General features: G+C 39.8%; 1 protein-coding gene across 1 annotated transcript; it reads left to right on the forward strand.

The window, feature by feature from the left end:
- The first annotated feature begins 1,436 nt into the window (after nucleotides 1-1,436).
- On the forward strand, nucleotides 1,437-8,055 carry Pifo (primary cilia formation). Its single transcript, XM_032897552.1, has 6 exons — nucleotides 1,437-1,552; nucleotides 1,637-1,779; nucleotides 2,311-2,409; nucleotides 3,146-3,276; nucleotides 4,643-4,760; nucleotides 7,809-8,055. The coding sequence occupies exons 1-6, from the start codon at nucleotides 1,492-1,494 to the stop codon at nucleotides 7,875-7,877; spliced, it is 621 nt and encodes a 206-aa protein (XP_032753443.1). The 5' UTR covers nucleotides 1,437-1,491; the 3' UTR covers nucleotides 7,878-8,055.
- The last annotated feature ends 8,949 nt before the right edge of the window (nucleotides 8,056-17,004 follow it).

Below are 17,004 nucleotides of genomic sequence, written 5' to 3' on the forward strand. Positions count from 1 at the left end.
TTCACTTTGTAGCTAAGGATGCCCTTGACCTCTAATCTTAGCTTCATGCACCATGTCCTGGGCTTATGAGAGTATACCACCACTCCTGTGCTTTCCCAATTATATCTGGGACACTTGAACATTAAATAGTACATGGTAAGGTTCATTGTTTGGCCAGGCAGTATACTATAAGAAGCTTAGGCACTCTAGTATATACTGGCCAAAGGCAACACTCCAATAATGTTTAGGTAAAAAAAATGTTCCCCCCAGCCAGAAGACAGAAATTTGACACAAATTTCAACACAAAGAGATGACAAATGTTTGGGGAGATATGTTTTTTCCTGATTTGAATATTATACAATGCACATGTGTACTTAAACAGTCTATGATGACACAAATAGTTATAATTATGTGTCAATCAGAAAATAAAGTATTTTAAATCCAAAAAAACTGTTGTGCTTTTGCAAATTTCCAAAATAGGATCATTTTGTTTACTTTTGTAATTCTGGGAAATGAACCTAGGGCCTCATTCATGCCTTCTAGGCAATCTGTTCTTCTGAGCAACATCACAAGCCCTCTCTCCAGTTTTCATTTTGAGGTAGGTCTCACTTAGTTACCCAGACTGAACTCACTTTGTAGCTCAAGAGGTCTTGTAACTTGTGATCTTCCTGTCTCAGCTTCCTGAGTAGTTGGGATTAAAGGCCTGTACTAATAACCCCCCCCCCATTTATAAAAAACTTCCACTTAGTCTGTAAAAGAGGATTGGAGAGAGAGCACAGGGGCTAACAGCAATTTCTGCTTTTACAAAGGACCCAAGTTGGGTTCCCAGTGCTCACAAATTCCAGGAGATTTGACACCTTCTTCTGACTTTCCTCCCCCACCTGCTTGCAAGTGACAGACATATGTACAATTGAACGTTTGTATGCACATGTATGCATACACACACACACACACACACACACACACACACACACACGGCGCGTGCAATCTCGGACTTCAGGGGAAAAAATTAGTCTAAAATGAACTTGATAGAGTCCTTGCTATCAGCTCAACCTCAACATCCACCCTGCCCCACCATCCTCTGCGCTCCAGGCATTGTTCAGAGCACATCTTCCTCACTTGTCCACACAGTTGAGAGTTTTCTGCTTCCCTGGCCCCAGGAGTCCAGACCTAGGGTGATCTGAGCTCCTTAGCCCTACCTTCACAGCAGTGTATTCCTCGTGGACATTTTCAAAGCAGTTTGCCACACACTCATTCATGTAACCTTCCCATCCGTTGCCAAGCAGGCGCCGCCCTCTCAATTAAAAGTCTCAGAGCCTAGATCTAACTTGACCGGTGTCCTGGGCAACCTGCTGCGCAGGCGCGCTCTGTTCCCTCCGCAACGTGTTCCCTTGGCAACGTAGTACACAGCGCTAATCCTAGCACCCTGCAGGATGTGCTTCAGCAGAGTAGATGAAGAGAGTAGCGTAGGCCTACAGAGCAAACAGCAGAAGGATAAGAAGAGCAGGAGAGATGAACACAGAGGAAGTACCGGTTGCTCCCCCGCTCCGTGGAGTTACACCTGTTTTACAGTGTAAGAGTTGGCAGCATGGCCCACCTGCCTCCATGCTTCCCTCCACCCCTGTGCTCACTTGGAGTTTCTTCTCTTGATCTTTAGGGAAGGTGAATAAATACTCCTTTGGAACACGTCAAGCGAGGAAACTCTTTCCTCACTACCATCCCCCAACCTGGCTGGGGAACACTTATCTCCCTCTTAGGGGACTGCCCCACACAGGCCCTGGGTGTTATGCAGCAACAGATGTGAGTATTCACCTCCCCTTGGGTGGGTTTCAGTTTCCTGTCTACAGCAGGATACATAGGTGTTCTGGGAGAAAAACTATTCTGTGTGTGACTTTAATATCTGGGTCCCAATAAAGAAGGAGCACTGGTCGGCAACCAGCTGTAAAGACAATGTGTAAATGGCCATAGTTCACCATTTCCCATCCCCCACTAAACTCAAGCTTTGTCTTCATATAATCCCTACTCCATCTTGACGTCCAGCGCCCTCTTGAGCTGATGTCAGTTTCCTTTCCTTTCGCTTAGTACAGTTCTCAGGCTGAATCTTCCATAAAAGTAAATTCAGTTGTTGGAAAAGATGGAAGGTCATTGGTATTCACAGAAATTCATTTGTCTATCCAGCTACACCTCTTTGCAAAGTTACTCGTGTTGTTTGTTTAATTCATTGCTTTTGACTATATTCACTCCTCCACTTCGAAGGCCATCCTATGATTGTGTTACTGATGTTTTTCTTCTTTCTCTTCCCCTCCTTCCCTCTCCTCCTCTCACTGGAAGTGGAATGGTTTAGCATATAACCTATCAAAAGTCCCAACCAGTACAAAAGGCTATGCTATTGGAGCCAGGACAACTGTGAGGTTTAAGCCAATCAACAAGGTAATGTTCTGGGATTTTAAGGTGGTCCATGTGGCAACATAAATTTATGCTGAGGCATTAGCATTGTACACAGATAGATGATTGGGGTGGGGGGAGAGAAGCACTAAAGAAATGGGCCCAAGACAAGACTTTAAAAACCAAAAGTTAAAATATAGAACCTGTGTTTATATACATCACATTTATCCTGTCAGTCAAAAGACAAATTCCAACTTTTTCAGTTTGTGGTATATGTGTCTGGCTAGATTTCAAGTCTATTCATGAGAAAAAATCCTTATCTTTCTCCTTTTTCTGATGCAGTTCTGAGCCTAGACTGAACCAGGCAAATGTGTTCCCACTAAGCTATAGCCCCTGGCTAAAAAAGATCCTACTCTCTTTTGGTGGTTTTTGACATGGACAGTCAAGGACTGGAGATAATTATAAATTTCTCCCAGTGGTGGACTGTATCAACTTATGTCGATTCTTTACCCATACTAAGTTTATTTCTGTATGTTGTGTATCATTATATAGCTACACCACCCCTGTACTAGAGCCTATTTCTACATCTTTGACACACTGACCTGTAGCCGATTTATAAGCAGGATAAAAATGATCCCGTTTTGTTTACCTTAAATGATTTGTGTTAAATTATATCTTCTCAAGATATATATATATATATATATGTGTGTGTGTGTGTGTGTGTGTGTATGTATATATATATATATGTATATATATTCCACTAATCTTTTTGTGATTACAGGATGTGACACCATACCCGGGAATGTATCAGAAAATTGATATTTCAAGTGAAAAACACAAAAAATGCTTTGCTCCTTTTAACATCTTGATGCCTCGATTTAAGAGCGATGTAAAGGGCGATTCTTACCCTGGGTATGTCTTTTGCTCACTGTGTGTTTCAACGGGAAATAGGAAAGGAAATACATAAAGCAGGAATTACATCCAAATGTTCCCAGCCAAGTCTCTAAAGGTTCAATCTCTCACCTCCCAGGCCTCCCGTACCGGTTAATTGTAGAATCAGTTATTGATTCAATAAACATTTGCTAGTGCATCAGGTGGTTTTGTAGCTTCTACAAATCATTCAATATACCCATCACAGGGCTCCTAACCTCTCAGAGATTACATATTAGAACTAGCAAAATAGACACAAATATTCAAGAAAATATCAACAGTAGTAAGAATACTAACCACATAACTTACCAGTCAAACTGTAACACTTCCGAGTGTGAAGGCAAGTGACAGTTACTTCAGGGCAATAGCAGAAGCTCAGTCATGCTCACACCTGAGCGTGTGGTGAGCTGGTGTTGTCCAATGGAGGCATTAGAACAGGACATAGCATGATGAGCTGGAAGCTACTTTATCTGAGGTTGTTAAGGAAAACACTCAGCAAGGACTGTTACATCTAAAATCTGAACAAATAGATTATGTCATTCCTATGAAGGTGTGAGGACAGAGCATCTCAAGTACAAAGAACCACGGGTGCAAAACTTTAAATTGGGAAGGAATTTGATGAGATAGGAAAGGAAAGACACTATCGTGGATAGGGTATAGTGAGACGGGAAGAAATATGAACAGAAAGGGGGCAGGCTAGAGTACTGAAGCCTTGTAAACTAGTGGGGTTTAGTCTAGATGTATATGAACCCATTCAATATTTGTAACTGCGAGGGAAATAGTCAAAGTCTTTCCTTGACTGATGAGAAATCCAAGGTCCAGAGAATACAAGTTAACTTTTCCAACCTTGTGTTAAGGTAGCTAAAGTGTTAACCTTGATTCTGTATCTCCTCTAAACTATCCCTCACAATAGAGTCTGTAAGAGCATTACAAAAAAGGCAGTCCAAAACTAACTCGTTGTCAAGAAAATCAACTGGTTCTGCTTTGCTCCTCCCTGGATTGAAAGTAGGTTGTTGCTGCATATCTTTCGCGAAGTGCAAATCTTGGGCAGCACTAATCTGCCATCACAGTGAGTCTCTGATCACTCACTCTCCTGGTATTCACAGATGTGTCGGCTGAGGACACTGAGTTGTAGAAATATTCTTAAACTAGAGTCTATCTTTACCCTGCTTGGATATTGAAGCTGGTTCTCTTTAACACTGGCAAGCTAATTAGAAATACAATAACAGGGCAATGATGTTCATACTTGCCTGACATCTAAAGGTTAGTCCCCTTTTCCCAAAAACTGGTAAGATGTTTTGTTCAGTCATCATCCATGACATCTGTCTTTATTTCTATTTATTTCTAGCCCTGGCACATACAATCCTAAGAACAATTCAGTCCCAAAAGTTAGTTGGCCAATGAAATTTGGATCTCCAGACTGGTCTCAGGTCCCATGTCTAGAGAAAAGGACTCTAAAAGCTGAGGTAATAAGATCAACCTTCAAATCATTGTTCTGTCTAGTACTACATACTATATATCATCTATTCTTTTTTTGTTGGATATTTTATGTATTTATGTATTTCAAATGTTATCCCCTTTTCTGGTTCCTCCCTCTCACATCTGCTCCCCCACCCCTGATTCTATGAGTATGCTCCCACTCCCACACAACCACTCTCACCTCAACATTCCCCTAGCATTCCCCTACAATGGGGCAACGAGCCTTCACAGGACCAAGGGCCTCCCCTCCCGTCGGTGCCAGACAGTGCCATCCACTGCTACACATGTGACTGGAGCCATGAGTTCCTCCATGTGTACCCTTTGGTTGGTGGTTTAGTCCCTGGGAGCTCTGGTGGAGTCTGGTTGTTGATATTGTTCTTCCTATGGGGTTGCAAAACCCTTCAGCTACTTTAGTCCTTTCTCTAGCTCCTCCATTGGGGTTCCCTTGTTCAGTCTGATGGTTAGCTGCAAGCATCCTCATCTGTATCAGTAAGGCTCTGTCAGAGCCCCTCAGGAGACAGCTCTATCAGGCTCCTGTCAGCAAGCACTTCTTGGCATCAGCAATAGTGACTGGGGTTGATGGCTGCATATGGGCTGGATCCTTTCTTAAGCTTCATATGGTCTGTGAATTGTATGTTGGGTGCTCTGAGCTTTTGGACTAAAATCAACTTATAAGTGACTGCATATCATGTGTGTTCTTTTGTGACTGGGTTACCTCTTTCAGGATAATATTTTCTAGTTCCGTCCATTTGCCTAAGAATTTCATGAAGTCATTGTTTTTAATAGATGAGTACTCCATTGTGTAAATGTACCACATTTTGTGTATCCTTTCCTCTGTTGACATCGGGGTTCTTTCTAGCTTGTGGCTATTATAAATAGGGCTGCTATGAAAATAATGGAGCATGTGTCCTTATTATGTTGGAGAATTTTTTGGGTATATGCCCAGAAGTGGTATAGCTGGGTCCTTGGGTAGTCCCAGGACCAATGTCCCAATTTTCTGAGGAAACTCCAAACTGATTTCCAGACTGATTCCCACCAACAATGGAATAGTGTTCCTCCTTTTCTACATTCTTGCCAGCATCTGCTGTCACCTGAGTTTTTTATCTTAGTCATTCTGACTGGTGTGAGGTGGTATCTCAGGGTTGTTTAGATTTGCATTTCCCTGATGACTAAAGATGTTAAACATTTCTTTAGGTGCTTCTTGGACATTTGATATTCTTCAGTTGATATTCATTCTTTGTTTAGTTCTGTACCCCATTTTTTCTTTTGTTTTTTTTTATTGGATATTTTTTATTTACATTTCAAATTTTATCCCCTTTTCCTGTTTCCTGTCCATAAACCCCCTATCCCATCCCCTCCCCCTGCTTCTATGAGGGTGTTCCTCCAAGCACCCACCTCTTCCTGCCTCCCCTCCCTGACATTCCCCTAGACTGGGGCATTGAGCCTTGGCAGGACAAGAGCTTCTCCTCTCACTGGTGCCCAAGAAGGCCATCTTCTGCTACATAAGCAACTGTAGCCATGGATCTGTCCATGTGTCTGTACCCCATTTTTAGTAGGATTATTTGGTTCTCTGGAGTCTAACTTCTTGAGTTCTTTGTATATATGGGATATTAGCCCTCTATCATAAGTAGGATTGGTAAGATCTTTTCCCAACCCATTGGTTGCTGTTTTGTCCTATTGACAGTGTCCTTTACCTTACAGGAGCTTTGCAATTTTATGAAGTCCCATTGTCAATTCTTGATCTTAGAGCATAAGCCATTGGTGTTCTGTTCAGGAAATTTGCCCCAGTCCCCATGTGTTCAAGGATCTTCCCCACTTTCTCTTCTATTAGTTTGAGTGTATCTGGTTTTATGTGAAGGTCCTTGATCCACTTGGACTTGAGCTTTGTACAAGGAAGTAAGAATGGATCGATTTGCATTCTTCTACATGCTGACTGCCAGTTGAACTGGCACCATTTGTTGAAAATGCTGTCTTTTTTTCCGCTCCTTTGTCAAAGATCAAGTGATCAAAGGTATGTGGGTTCATTTCCGGGTCTTCAATCCTACTCCATTGCTCTACCTGCCTCTTCTCTGTACTGATACCATGCAGTTTTTATCACTTATTCTTAAGTAGAAGTCTGTAAGTGAAATTTAGAAAGTTCATGAGCTGCTGAAGGTATAGTGTGTGTGTGTCAATGTGAGGATCTTTTTGGAGAGTTATACATCTGCATTAGCATTTTATAGATAATTATGACTAGCCAAATATATTTTATTTGTTCCTTAGCTAAGGAAATAACTGCTCCTGACAATCCCTTAAAGTAAACAAGAAAAAATATCCTCTATAACATAGGAAGATGCTAAGAATAGTAATGATTAGGTGACTAGGCAGCTGCAATTCATATTTATAACTCCTGATACACTGCTCTTTCGACATATCACTTATTGGTGAGATCACTGCAGAACTGGAGAGCATTTTGGACAAGAACATGGAAAGTATTACCTGTCTTCAAACAAGAGTTCTGCCTTGGGTTCCTTTATGGTCTTTAGGGATTTTATATGCATCATTTTTTATCTTTAAAATGGACTTAATAATGCAACTTATCTGGCATTGTTGTAAAAGTTAATAACTGAGATATATGGAAAATCATTTAATATAGTACATAAGAATATATACTTAGTATGAGTTTGCCATCATAATTCTAGATTTGTGTTCTGTTCCTAGTAGAATTGAGGATTATATCCATGAATATTTGTTATATGCCTAATATATAGATATATATGTTAGGACCTATTTGTTAAAAATACAGTCCTTGCCTTCAAGATGTTCATCAACTACTTAAAATTTTCCACATAGCCACTAATTCCTAGCATGATGAACACTAGAGTATGATGTTCTCAGTTAACAAATGTTGAATCACTATACTTCAATTATGACTGGGTCTGGCTTTACTTAGACCACAGGGTCAATACTGTGAAGTTTCATTTCATATAGCCAGGAAGATCAGAAGTAGAGGATTCTCATGGGATACTAAGCTAAACAATGTTCTTTCATTGCAGCTGTCCACAGACAAGGACTTTAGAAAGCATCGGAACCGTGTGGCCTACTTTAGCCTGTATTACAAATGAGAAGTAGGCACTGTCTTCATGTGTTCTTGACCACAGAGTCTCCAGAATTGAGGACATAACTGCTCTTGTATTTCTGTGTTCCTGGGCCCTCTTGTCTGCCTATTTGGTGTCCAGGAAGGGACAAGGGTCTCATAGTCACGTCGCCCTCCAAATAAATAAAGGCTGGTCCAGAATGTTTCTATTCTGTTTCTTTGTTTGTGATCTAATGGTCCCTGTTGGGTGGTTTTATTTTTGAGAAATATTCAGGGATCTCTTGGCTACTACTTCTAATTCTCAGGCATTCGTCTTGAATGCTCTATGAATAGCCTTGCCACTAGGTAGATCTTAACCCCTATATATCAAAGACTTAGATAGGATTTGAGCTCACGGAACATAGAAAATATTTCAATTTATTTTGGGGGAGTTCTTCCAAGCTTATGAGTTCTCTGATAAATAGTGGAAATTTCCAGATTCTGTTCTTTCTTAGACTAACATAACACTCAAAGAACCCAAAAGTCCCATTACTGATGACATTGCTTGTTTAGCCTATGTACTGAATTCCCACTTAATGTCAGGCAAGTGACAAGCATTGAGAATATACTAGAAATCAATATATATACAACCTGAAGTCTTAGAGACATTTCACACGGTGGCTAGTAGATTGGGTCTACCCTGCATTTAAATGGCCCCTGAAGGTTTACAAGTGAGTCTTGGGGTTTGAAATAAGAATCCACAATAGCTTGGCACAGTGGCACACATCTTTAATCACAACATTTAGGAGGAAAAGGCAGACAGCATCCTGAACAACATATGAGGATAGCCAGAGCTATGTATAAAGACCTTGTCTCAAAAAGCAGATAGATAGATAGACAGATGATAGATAGATAGATAGATAGATAGATAGATAGATAGATAGATAGACAGACAGACAGACAGACAGACAGACAGATTCACAGCAGCCTTGTTTAAAGTGTGTATCTACATATCTAGATACTCCAGCCTGGGAGGGCAAGCCCCTTTTTCCTAATATTAAAATAACTCATACTTATTCAAGATTAGAACTAAATATGGCCTATCATTCTTTAATGTGGATGAGTATTTTATTTGCATGAATGTCCATGTAACACATGCATGCCTAGTGCCCTGGTGCCAAAAAATGATCATTTGATACCCCTGAGTCTGGCATTACAGACCATTGTAAGCCACCATGTGGTTGCTGGGAATCAAACCCAGGTCCTCTGGAAGAGCAGTCAATTCTCTCAACCACTGAGCCATCCGTCCCGTGCCAAGCATGGCCCATCTTATCTTTTGAGAAAATGGTTAGGGTTCACTTATAATCTCTTAGTTATTATAAAAAGGGGCAAATCTTCAAGGGTCTGGATACCAATGAGTGAGACAGGACCAAAGACAGTAGGAAAGCTCTAGCCCACAGTAACCTTGAGTGACACATAATAACTTCTAGCTATTAAAACGAATGGTTAGGAACAAAAGTTCTTGACTGAATAATGCCAGATAGGTGTAATTTCTTGAGAACTGAGGTCTTCTGAAATATTAGTGGCAAAGGACAGAATAGTCTCTATTGAGAACTAAACTAAATATTAAAACAATTATAAAAGTACCAGAAACTAAAAAGTATTTTTACTTACCCCACTTACCTTACATAATCTCTAATTATTAATTACTTAGTTTAACTTGCAATGCTAGGCATTAAGCCTAATGCATTACCATATTAGACAAGTAAATGGTAACTCTCCACAGCCCTCTTTTAATCTGATAACCAACAACTTGAGCTTTCTGGTCGAGAAGTGTTTGACTTTATTGAGCTGAGCAAAGTAGTACATGTATGTAATTATGCTCACAAGCATGGGGCTAAAGCAGAAGGGCCATAAATTTGAGACCAGCCTGAGTTATATAGTGAGACCTTGTTTCAAAACAACCAAAAAGAGGAAAAAGAAAGAGGACTTCTTGTAAGATAAGGATCAGAGGCCTCACTGAAACTCCGTGACAGAAAATAGTCAATTTAGCACACACTAAGCTCTTCTCTTGCAAGGGAAAAGATCTGTAAGTGAAGTTATTAACTCAGGATAGAGTTGCAAGGAAGCAAGTGGAAGAACTAAGACCCTTAGTTTGGACAAAAGTCCTCTCTCAAGTTGCTGCTTGGAACAATAGGAACTTCATGGGAAGTGCTGCTTCTCATGCATACCAGCCCTGCAAGGTCACAAGAAGCCAAGGTGGAAAACAAGAAAACCACCAATGACTTACAACTCCATCCCTACACGTCAGACCCACAACCCACAAAATGTATGTGATGGCTACAAAGACCAAGGGGCACCCTCTTGCTCCTCTTCCACAGCACCAAGTGAAGCAGAGATCTGAGAACTTTGTCTTTAAACTCAGCTCAGCTGACTCCAAATTTATACTGTAAGTATTATTTTATTTTATTTTCTATTAACTAATTCCTACCATGATACATACATATATATGGCTAATACTGACTTTGCTTTTGTTTGTATATTTGCTTAGTTAAGACTTAAGATTGCCCTGCATGTTTCTCTACCCAGTTTTTAGAATACTATGTTGTACCTATATCACATATTACTTCCCTATTATCCCTAGGTCGTTTCTCTCTTTATCTCTACATTTGTTTTTATATTCTTGTTTATTATAGTGTGGGAGCGTGCATGCATGTGTATGCATGATTCAGGAAGTGCTTCCATGCATGTGTGGAAGTCAAAGGATAGCTTTGTGGAGTAAATGCTACTTACTCACTGATCTCTTGTTCTATGCCTCTTTACTTAATTTTAATTTCCCATAGCTTAACCAACAGTATCCCAACTTGCCCCCACCAGCTGCTTCTCTCATATCATTTTCCTCCAAAGGCAATCAATACTAACCCCTATACCAAACCACCTTATTCTCTACCATTGGAAACTAAAATCTGAGGATATACAATACTATCTTGTTTGTTTGCCCATCAATATTTACTGAAGTCAAATTGTTGTTAATGGATTTGAATGGCATTTACATTGTAGAGATAGACATCAGCCATAATTGCCTTCCTAGTTAATATTCTACTAAGATAATGATATAATGATTAGACTAGACATGCAGGGTTCCTGGATTGAGAAACTGCTGTCTGAACCACATGCTTAAACTCTACCATGCAATATCCACTGCCAACGTGAACCTTGCAAATAACTTCAATTGAAAAATGTAACTGATTTTATACAATACTCAAAGTGCTAGCTAGAACAATAAGAAAACAAAAAGAGACCAAGGGGATACAAATTGGCAGAGAAGGAATAAAGGTATCGCTATTTGCAGATGGCATGATAGTATACATAAGCAACCCCAAAAATTCTACCAGAGAACATCTTCAGCTGATAAATAACTTCATCAAAGTGACCAGATATAAAATTAACTCAAATAAATCAATAGCCTTCCTTTATACAAATGAAAAACAGGCTGAGAAAGAAAATAAGGAAACAACTCCCTTCACAATAAATACAGATAATATAAAATATCTTGGGGTAACTCTAACCAAACAAGTGAAAGATCTTTATGATAAGACCTTCAAGTCTCTCAATAAAGAAATCAAAGAAGATCTCAGAAAATGGAGAGATCTCCCATGCTCAAGAACTAACATAGTAAAAATGGCCATCCTACCAAAGGCAATCTACAGATTCAATGCAATTCCCATCAGAATCCCAACACAATTCTTCAAAATCATGAAAGGAACAATTCTCAAATTTATCTGGAAAGGCAAAAACCGAGGATAGCGAAAACAATCATAAACAATAAAAGAATGGCTGGGGGAATTACCATCCCTGACTTCAAGCTTCACTACAGGGCAATAATGATAAAAATTGTATGGTGTTGATGCAGAGACAGACAAGATGATAAATAGAATAGAAAACCCAGAAATAAAATCACACACTTACTCACACTTCTTTGACACAAAGAAGCCAAAAATATACAATGGAAAAAAGAAAGCATCTTCAATAAATGGTGCTGATCTAACTGGATATCTGTTTGTAGAAAAATGAAAATAGCCCATATTTGTCACCATGCACATAACTCAAATTCAAGTGGATCAAGGATCTCAACATAAACCAATCTAACAGAAGAGAACATGGGAAAGAGCCTTGAACTCATTTCCTACACAGAACTCCAATGGCTCACACTCTAAGATCAAGAATTGGTAAATGGGACCTCCTGAAATTGGAAAGCTTCTGTAAGGCAAAGGACATACTCAATAAGACAAATCAGGATTCCTGAGACTGCAGAGTGAGAGAGACCACCAATACTGCCCACCCCTGCCCACATCCCTGGCCCAAGAAGAAACTGTATAGGGCCTCTGGGAACAGGAAGATAGGAGCACTCAAGCGGCAGGTCCCCTGCGGTCCAGACACCTCCCAGACCTGAAGGGACCTGGTCAACAGCTCCCTGAACCCAAATCCCATGGGAGGGAGAGCTAAACCCTCAGAGGGGCAGACACACCTGGGAAGCCAGAAGAGACTACACTCTGCCCACATTTCTGAATCTAGAGGAAAACACCTAACGCCATCTGAGACCCCTGTGCACAGGGATCCCGGGATAAGGCGGGGCAGGTCCTTCTGGTTGCCCTGACAGAGAGCTCAGAAGCAGCACCCCAGGAGCAACTTCAGGCCCAGGACCATAGGTAAGACCAACTTGTCTGATCCAAGTGACCTGGGTGGTGGACTCAGGACACATGCTCACAGGAACAGCTGAAGACCAGTAGACAGGAAAGACTACATACCTGAAAGCAAAACACTCCATTACCATAACTGGCTGAAAGAAAACAGGTCTACAGCACTTCTGACACAGAGGCCTATAGGACAGTCTAGCCACTGTCAGAAATAACAGAACAAGGTAACACCAGAGACAACCTGATGTCAAGAGGCAAGCCCAGGAACCCAAGCAACACAAACAAAGACTCCAATGGCAACATCGGAGCCCAATTGTCCCACCAAACCAGCACTGAATATCCAAACACACCAGAAAAGCAAGATCTTGATTTTAAATCGCATTGGATCATGATGATGAAAGACTTCAAGAAAGACAAAAAGAACTCCCTTAGAGAAATGCAGGAAACATAAATAAACAAGTAGAAGCCTATAGAGAGGAATCACAAAAATCCATGAAAGAATTCCAGGAAAACACAATCAAACAGGTGAAGGAATTAAAAAGAGAAATAGAGGGTTGGGGATTTAGCACAATGGTAGAGCACTTGCCTAGCAAGCGCAAGGCCCTGGGTTCGGTCCCCAGCTCCAAAAGAGAGAGAGAGAGAGAGAGAGAGAGAGAGAGAGAGAGAGAGAGAGAGAGAGAAGCAATAAAGAGAGCACAAAGGAAGACAACCCTGGATATAGAAAACTGAAAGAAGAGACAAGGAGCCGTAGATACAAGCATCACCAACAGAATACAAGAGATAGAAGAGAGAATCTCAGGAGCAGAAGATTCCATACAAATCAACACAATTGTAAAAGATAATGTAAAATGGAAAAAGCTACTGGCCCAAAACATACAGGAAATCTAGGACTCAATGAAAAGATCAAACCTAAGGATAATAGGTATAGAAGAGAGTGAAGACACCCAGCTCAAAGGACCAGTAAATATATTCAACAAAATCATAGAAGAAAACTTCCCTAACCTAAAGAAAAAGATGCCCATAAACATACAAGAAGCCTACAGAACTCCACATAGATTGGACCATAAAAGAAACTCCTTCCATCAAATAACGGTCAAAACACCAAATGCACAAAACAAAGAAAGAATATTAAAAGCAGTAAGGGGAAAAGGTCAAGTAACATATAAAGGCAGACCTATCAGAATCACACCGGACTTCTCACCAGAGACTATGAAAGGCAGAAGATCCTGGACAGATGCCATACAGACCCTAAGAGAACAAAAATGCCAGCCAAAGTTATTGTATCCAGCAAAACTCAATTAACATAGTTGGAGAAACCAAGATATTCCATGAGAGAACCAAATTTACAGAATATCTTTCTACAAATCCAGCCCTACAAAGGATAATAAATGGCAAAACCCAGCATAAGGAGTCAAGCAACACCCTAGAAAAAGCAAGAAACTAATCGTCTTGGCAAAAAAACAAAGAAAAGAAAAGCAGACAAACATAATCTCACATCCAAATATGAATATAACAGAAAGCAACAATCACTATTCCTTAATATCTCTCAACATGAATGGACTCAACTACCCAATAAAAAGACATGGATTAACAAACTGGATATGCAATGAGGATCCTGCATTCTGCTGTCTACAAGAAACACACCTCAGAGACAAAGACAGACACTACCTCAGAATGAAAGGCTGGAAAACGATTTTCCAAGCAAATGGTCTGTGGAAGCAAGCTGGAGTAGCCATTCTAAAATCAAATAAAATCAATTGTCAACTAAAAGTCATCAAAAAAGGTAAGGAATAACACTTCATATTCATCAAAGGAAAAATCCACCAAGATGAACTCTCAACACTAAATATCTATGCTCCAAATACAAGGGCACCTACATACGTAAAGGAAACCTTACTAAAGCTCAAATCACACATTGCACCTCACACAATAATAGTAGATTTCAACAAACCACTCTCATCAATGGACAGATCATGGAAACAGGAATTAAACAGAGACATAGACAGACTAAGAGAAGTCATGAACCAAATGAACTTAACAGACATTTATACAACATTCTCTCCTAAAACAAAAGGATATACCTTCTTCTCACCACCTCATGGTACTTTCTCCAAAACTGACCATATAATCAGCCATAAAACAGGCCTCAATAGATACAAAAAGATAGAAATAATCCCATGCATCCTATAAGACCACCACGTGCTAAAGCTGGTCTTCAATAACAGTAAGGAAAGAATACCTACATATACATGGAAGTAGAACAATGCTCTACTCAATGATAACCTGGTCAAGGAAGAAATAAAGAAAGAAATTAAAGACTTCTTAGAATTTAATTAAAATGAAAGTACAACATACCCAAACTTATAGGACACAATGAAAGCTGTGCTAAGAGGAAAACTTATAGCTCTGAGTGCCTGCAGAAAGTAACAGGAAAGAGCATATGTCACCACCTTGACAGCACACCTAAAAGCTCTAGAACAAAAAGAAGCAAATACACCCAGGAGGAGAAGAAGGCAGGAGATAATCAAACTCAGAGCTGAAATCAACCATGTAGAACCTAAAAGGACCATAGAAAGAATCAAGAGAACCAAAAGTTGGTTCTTTCAGAAAATCAGCAAGATAGATAAACCCTTAGCCAGACTAAGGAGAGGACACAGAGAGTGTGTCCAAATTAACAAAATCATAAATGAAAAGGGAGACATAACTACAGAATCAGAGGAAATTCAAAAAATCATCAGATCCTACTACAAAAGCCTATATTCAACAAAACTTGAAAATCTGCAGGAAATGGACAATTTCCTAGACAGATACCAGGTCCAAAGTCAAAGCAAGAACAGATAAACCATTTCAACAACCCCATAATTCCTAAAGAAATTAAAGTAGTCATTAAAGGTCTCCCAATAAAAAGAGCCCAGGTCCAGATGGGTTCAGTGCAGAATTCTATCAGACCTTCACAGAAGACCTCACACCAATACTATTCAAACTATTCCACGAAATTGAAACAGATGGAGTGCTACTGAATTCCTTCTATGAGGCCACAATTACTCTTATACCTAAACCACTCAAAGAACCAACAAAGAAAGAGAACTTCAGACCAATTTCCCTTATGAATATCAACGGAAAAATACTCAATAAAATTCTGGCAAGATGAATCCAAGAGCACATCATAACAATCATCCACCATGATCAAGAAGGCTTCATTCCAGGCATGCAAGGATAGCTTAATATACAGAAAACAATCAATGTAATCCATTATATAAACAAACTGAAAGATAAAAACCACGTGATAATTTCATTAGATGCTGAGAAAGCATTTGACAAACTTCAACACCCCTTCATGATAAAAGTCCTGGAAAGAATAGGAATTCAAGGCTCATACCTAAACATAGTAAAAGCCATATACAGCAAACCAGTAGTTAACAGTAAATTAAAAGGAGAGAAACATGAAGCAATCCAACTAAAATCAGGGACTAGACAAGGCTGCCCACTCTCTCCCTACTTATTCAATATAGTTCTTGAAGTTCTAGCCAGAACAATCAGACAACAAAAGGAGATCAAGGGGATTCAGATTGGAAAAGAAGAAGTCAAAATATCACTGTTTGCAGATGATACGATAGTATATTTAAGTGATCCCAAAAGCTCCACCAGAGAACTACTAAAGCTGATAAACGACTTCAGCAAAGTGGCTGGGTATAAAATTAACTCAAATAAATAAGTAGCCTTCCTCTACATAAAAGAGAAACAAGCCGAGAAAGAAATTACACCCTTCATAATAGTCCCAAATAATATAAAATACCTCGGTGTGACTTTAACCAAGCAAGTAAAAGATCTGTACAATAAGAACTTCAAGCCTCTGAAGAAAGAAATTGAAGAAGATCTCAGAAGATGGAAAGATCTCCCATGCTCATGGATTGGCAGGATTGATACAGTAAAAATGGCCATTTTACCAAAAGCGATCTACAGATTCAGTGCAATCCCCATCAAAATACCAATCCAAAGAGTTAGACAGAACAATTTGGAAATTCATCTGGAATAACAAAAAACCCAGGATAACTAAAACTATCCTCAACAGTAAAAGGAATTCTGGGGGAATCACTATCCCTGAACTCAAGCAGTATTACAGAGCAATAGTGATAAAAACTGCATGGTATTGGTACAGAGACAGACAGATAGACCAGCGGAATAGAATTGAAGACCCAGAAATGAACCCACATACCTATGGTCACTTGATTTTTGACAAAGGAGCCAAATCCATCCAATGGAAAAAAGATAGCATTTTCAGCAAATGGTGCTGGTTCAACTGGAGGTCAACATGTAGAAGAATGCAGATAGATCCATGCTTATCACCCTGTACAAAGCTTAAGTCCAAGTGGATCAAGGACCTCCACATCAAACCAGATACACTCAAACTAATAGAAGAAAAAGTGGGGAAGCATCTCAAACACATGGGCACTGGAGAAAATTTCCTTAACAAAACAC

Source organism: Rattus rattus, chromosome 3 (assembly GCF_011064425.1).
Source record: "Rattus rattus isolate New Zealand chromosome 3, Rrattus_CSIRO_v1, whole genome shotgun sequence".
NCBI lineage: Eukaryota > Metazoa > Chordata > Mammalia > Rodentia > Muridae > Rattus > Rattus rattus.

Excerpts from the sequence above, each read along its gene's own strand:
- Pifo (XM_032897552.1), top strand. The coding sequence starts at position 1,492 with ATGAACACAGAGGAAGTACCGGTTGCTCCCCCGCTCCGTGGAGTTACA. Across the intron at positions 2,410-3,145 it reads GGTTTAAGCCAATCAACAAG|GATGTGACACCATACCCGGG; the intron begins GTAATGTTCTGG and ends TTGTGATTACAG. Across the intron at positions 3,277-4,642 it reads AAGGGCGATTCTTACCCTGG|CCCTGGCACATACAATCCTA; the intron begins GTATGTCTTTTG and ends ATTTATTTCTAG.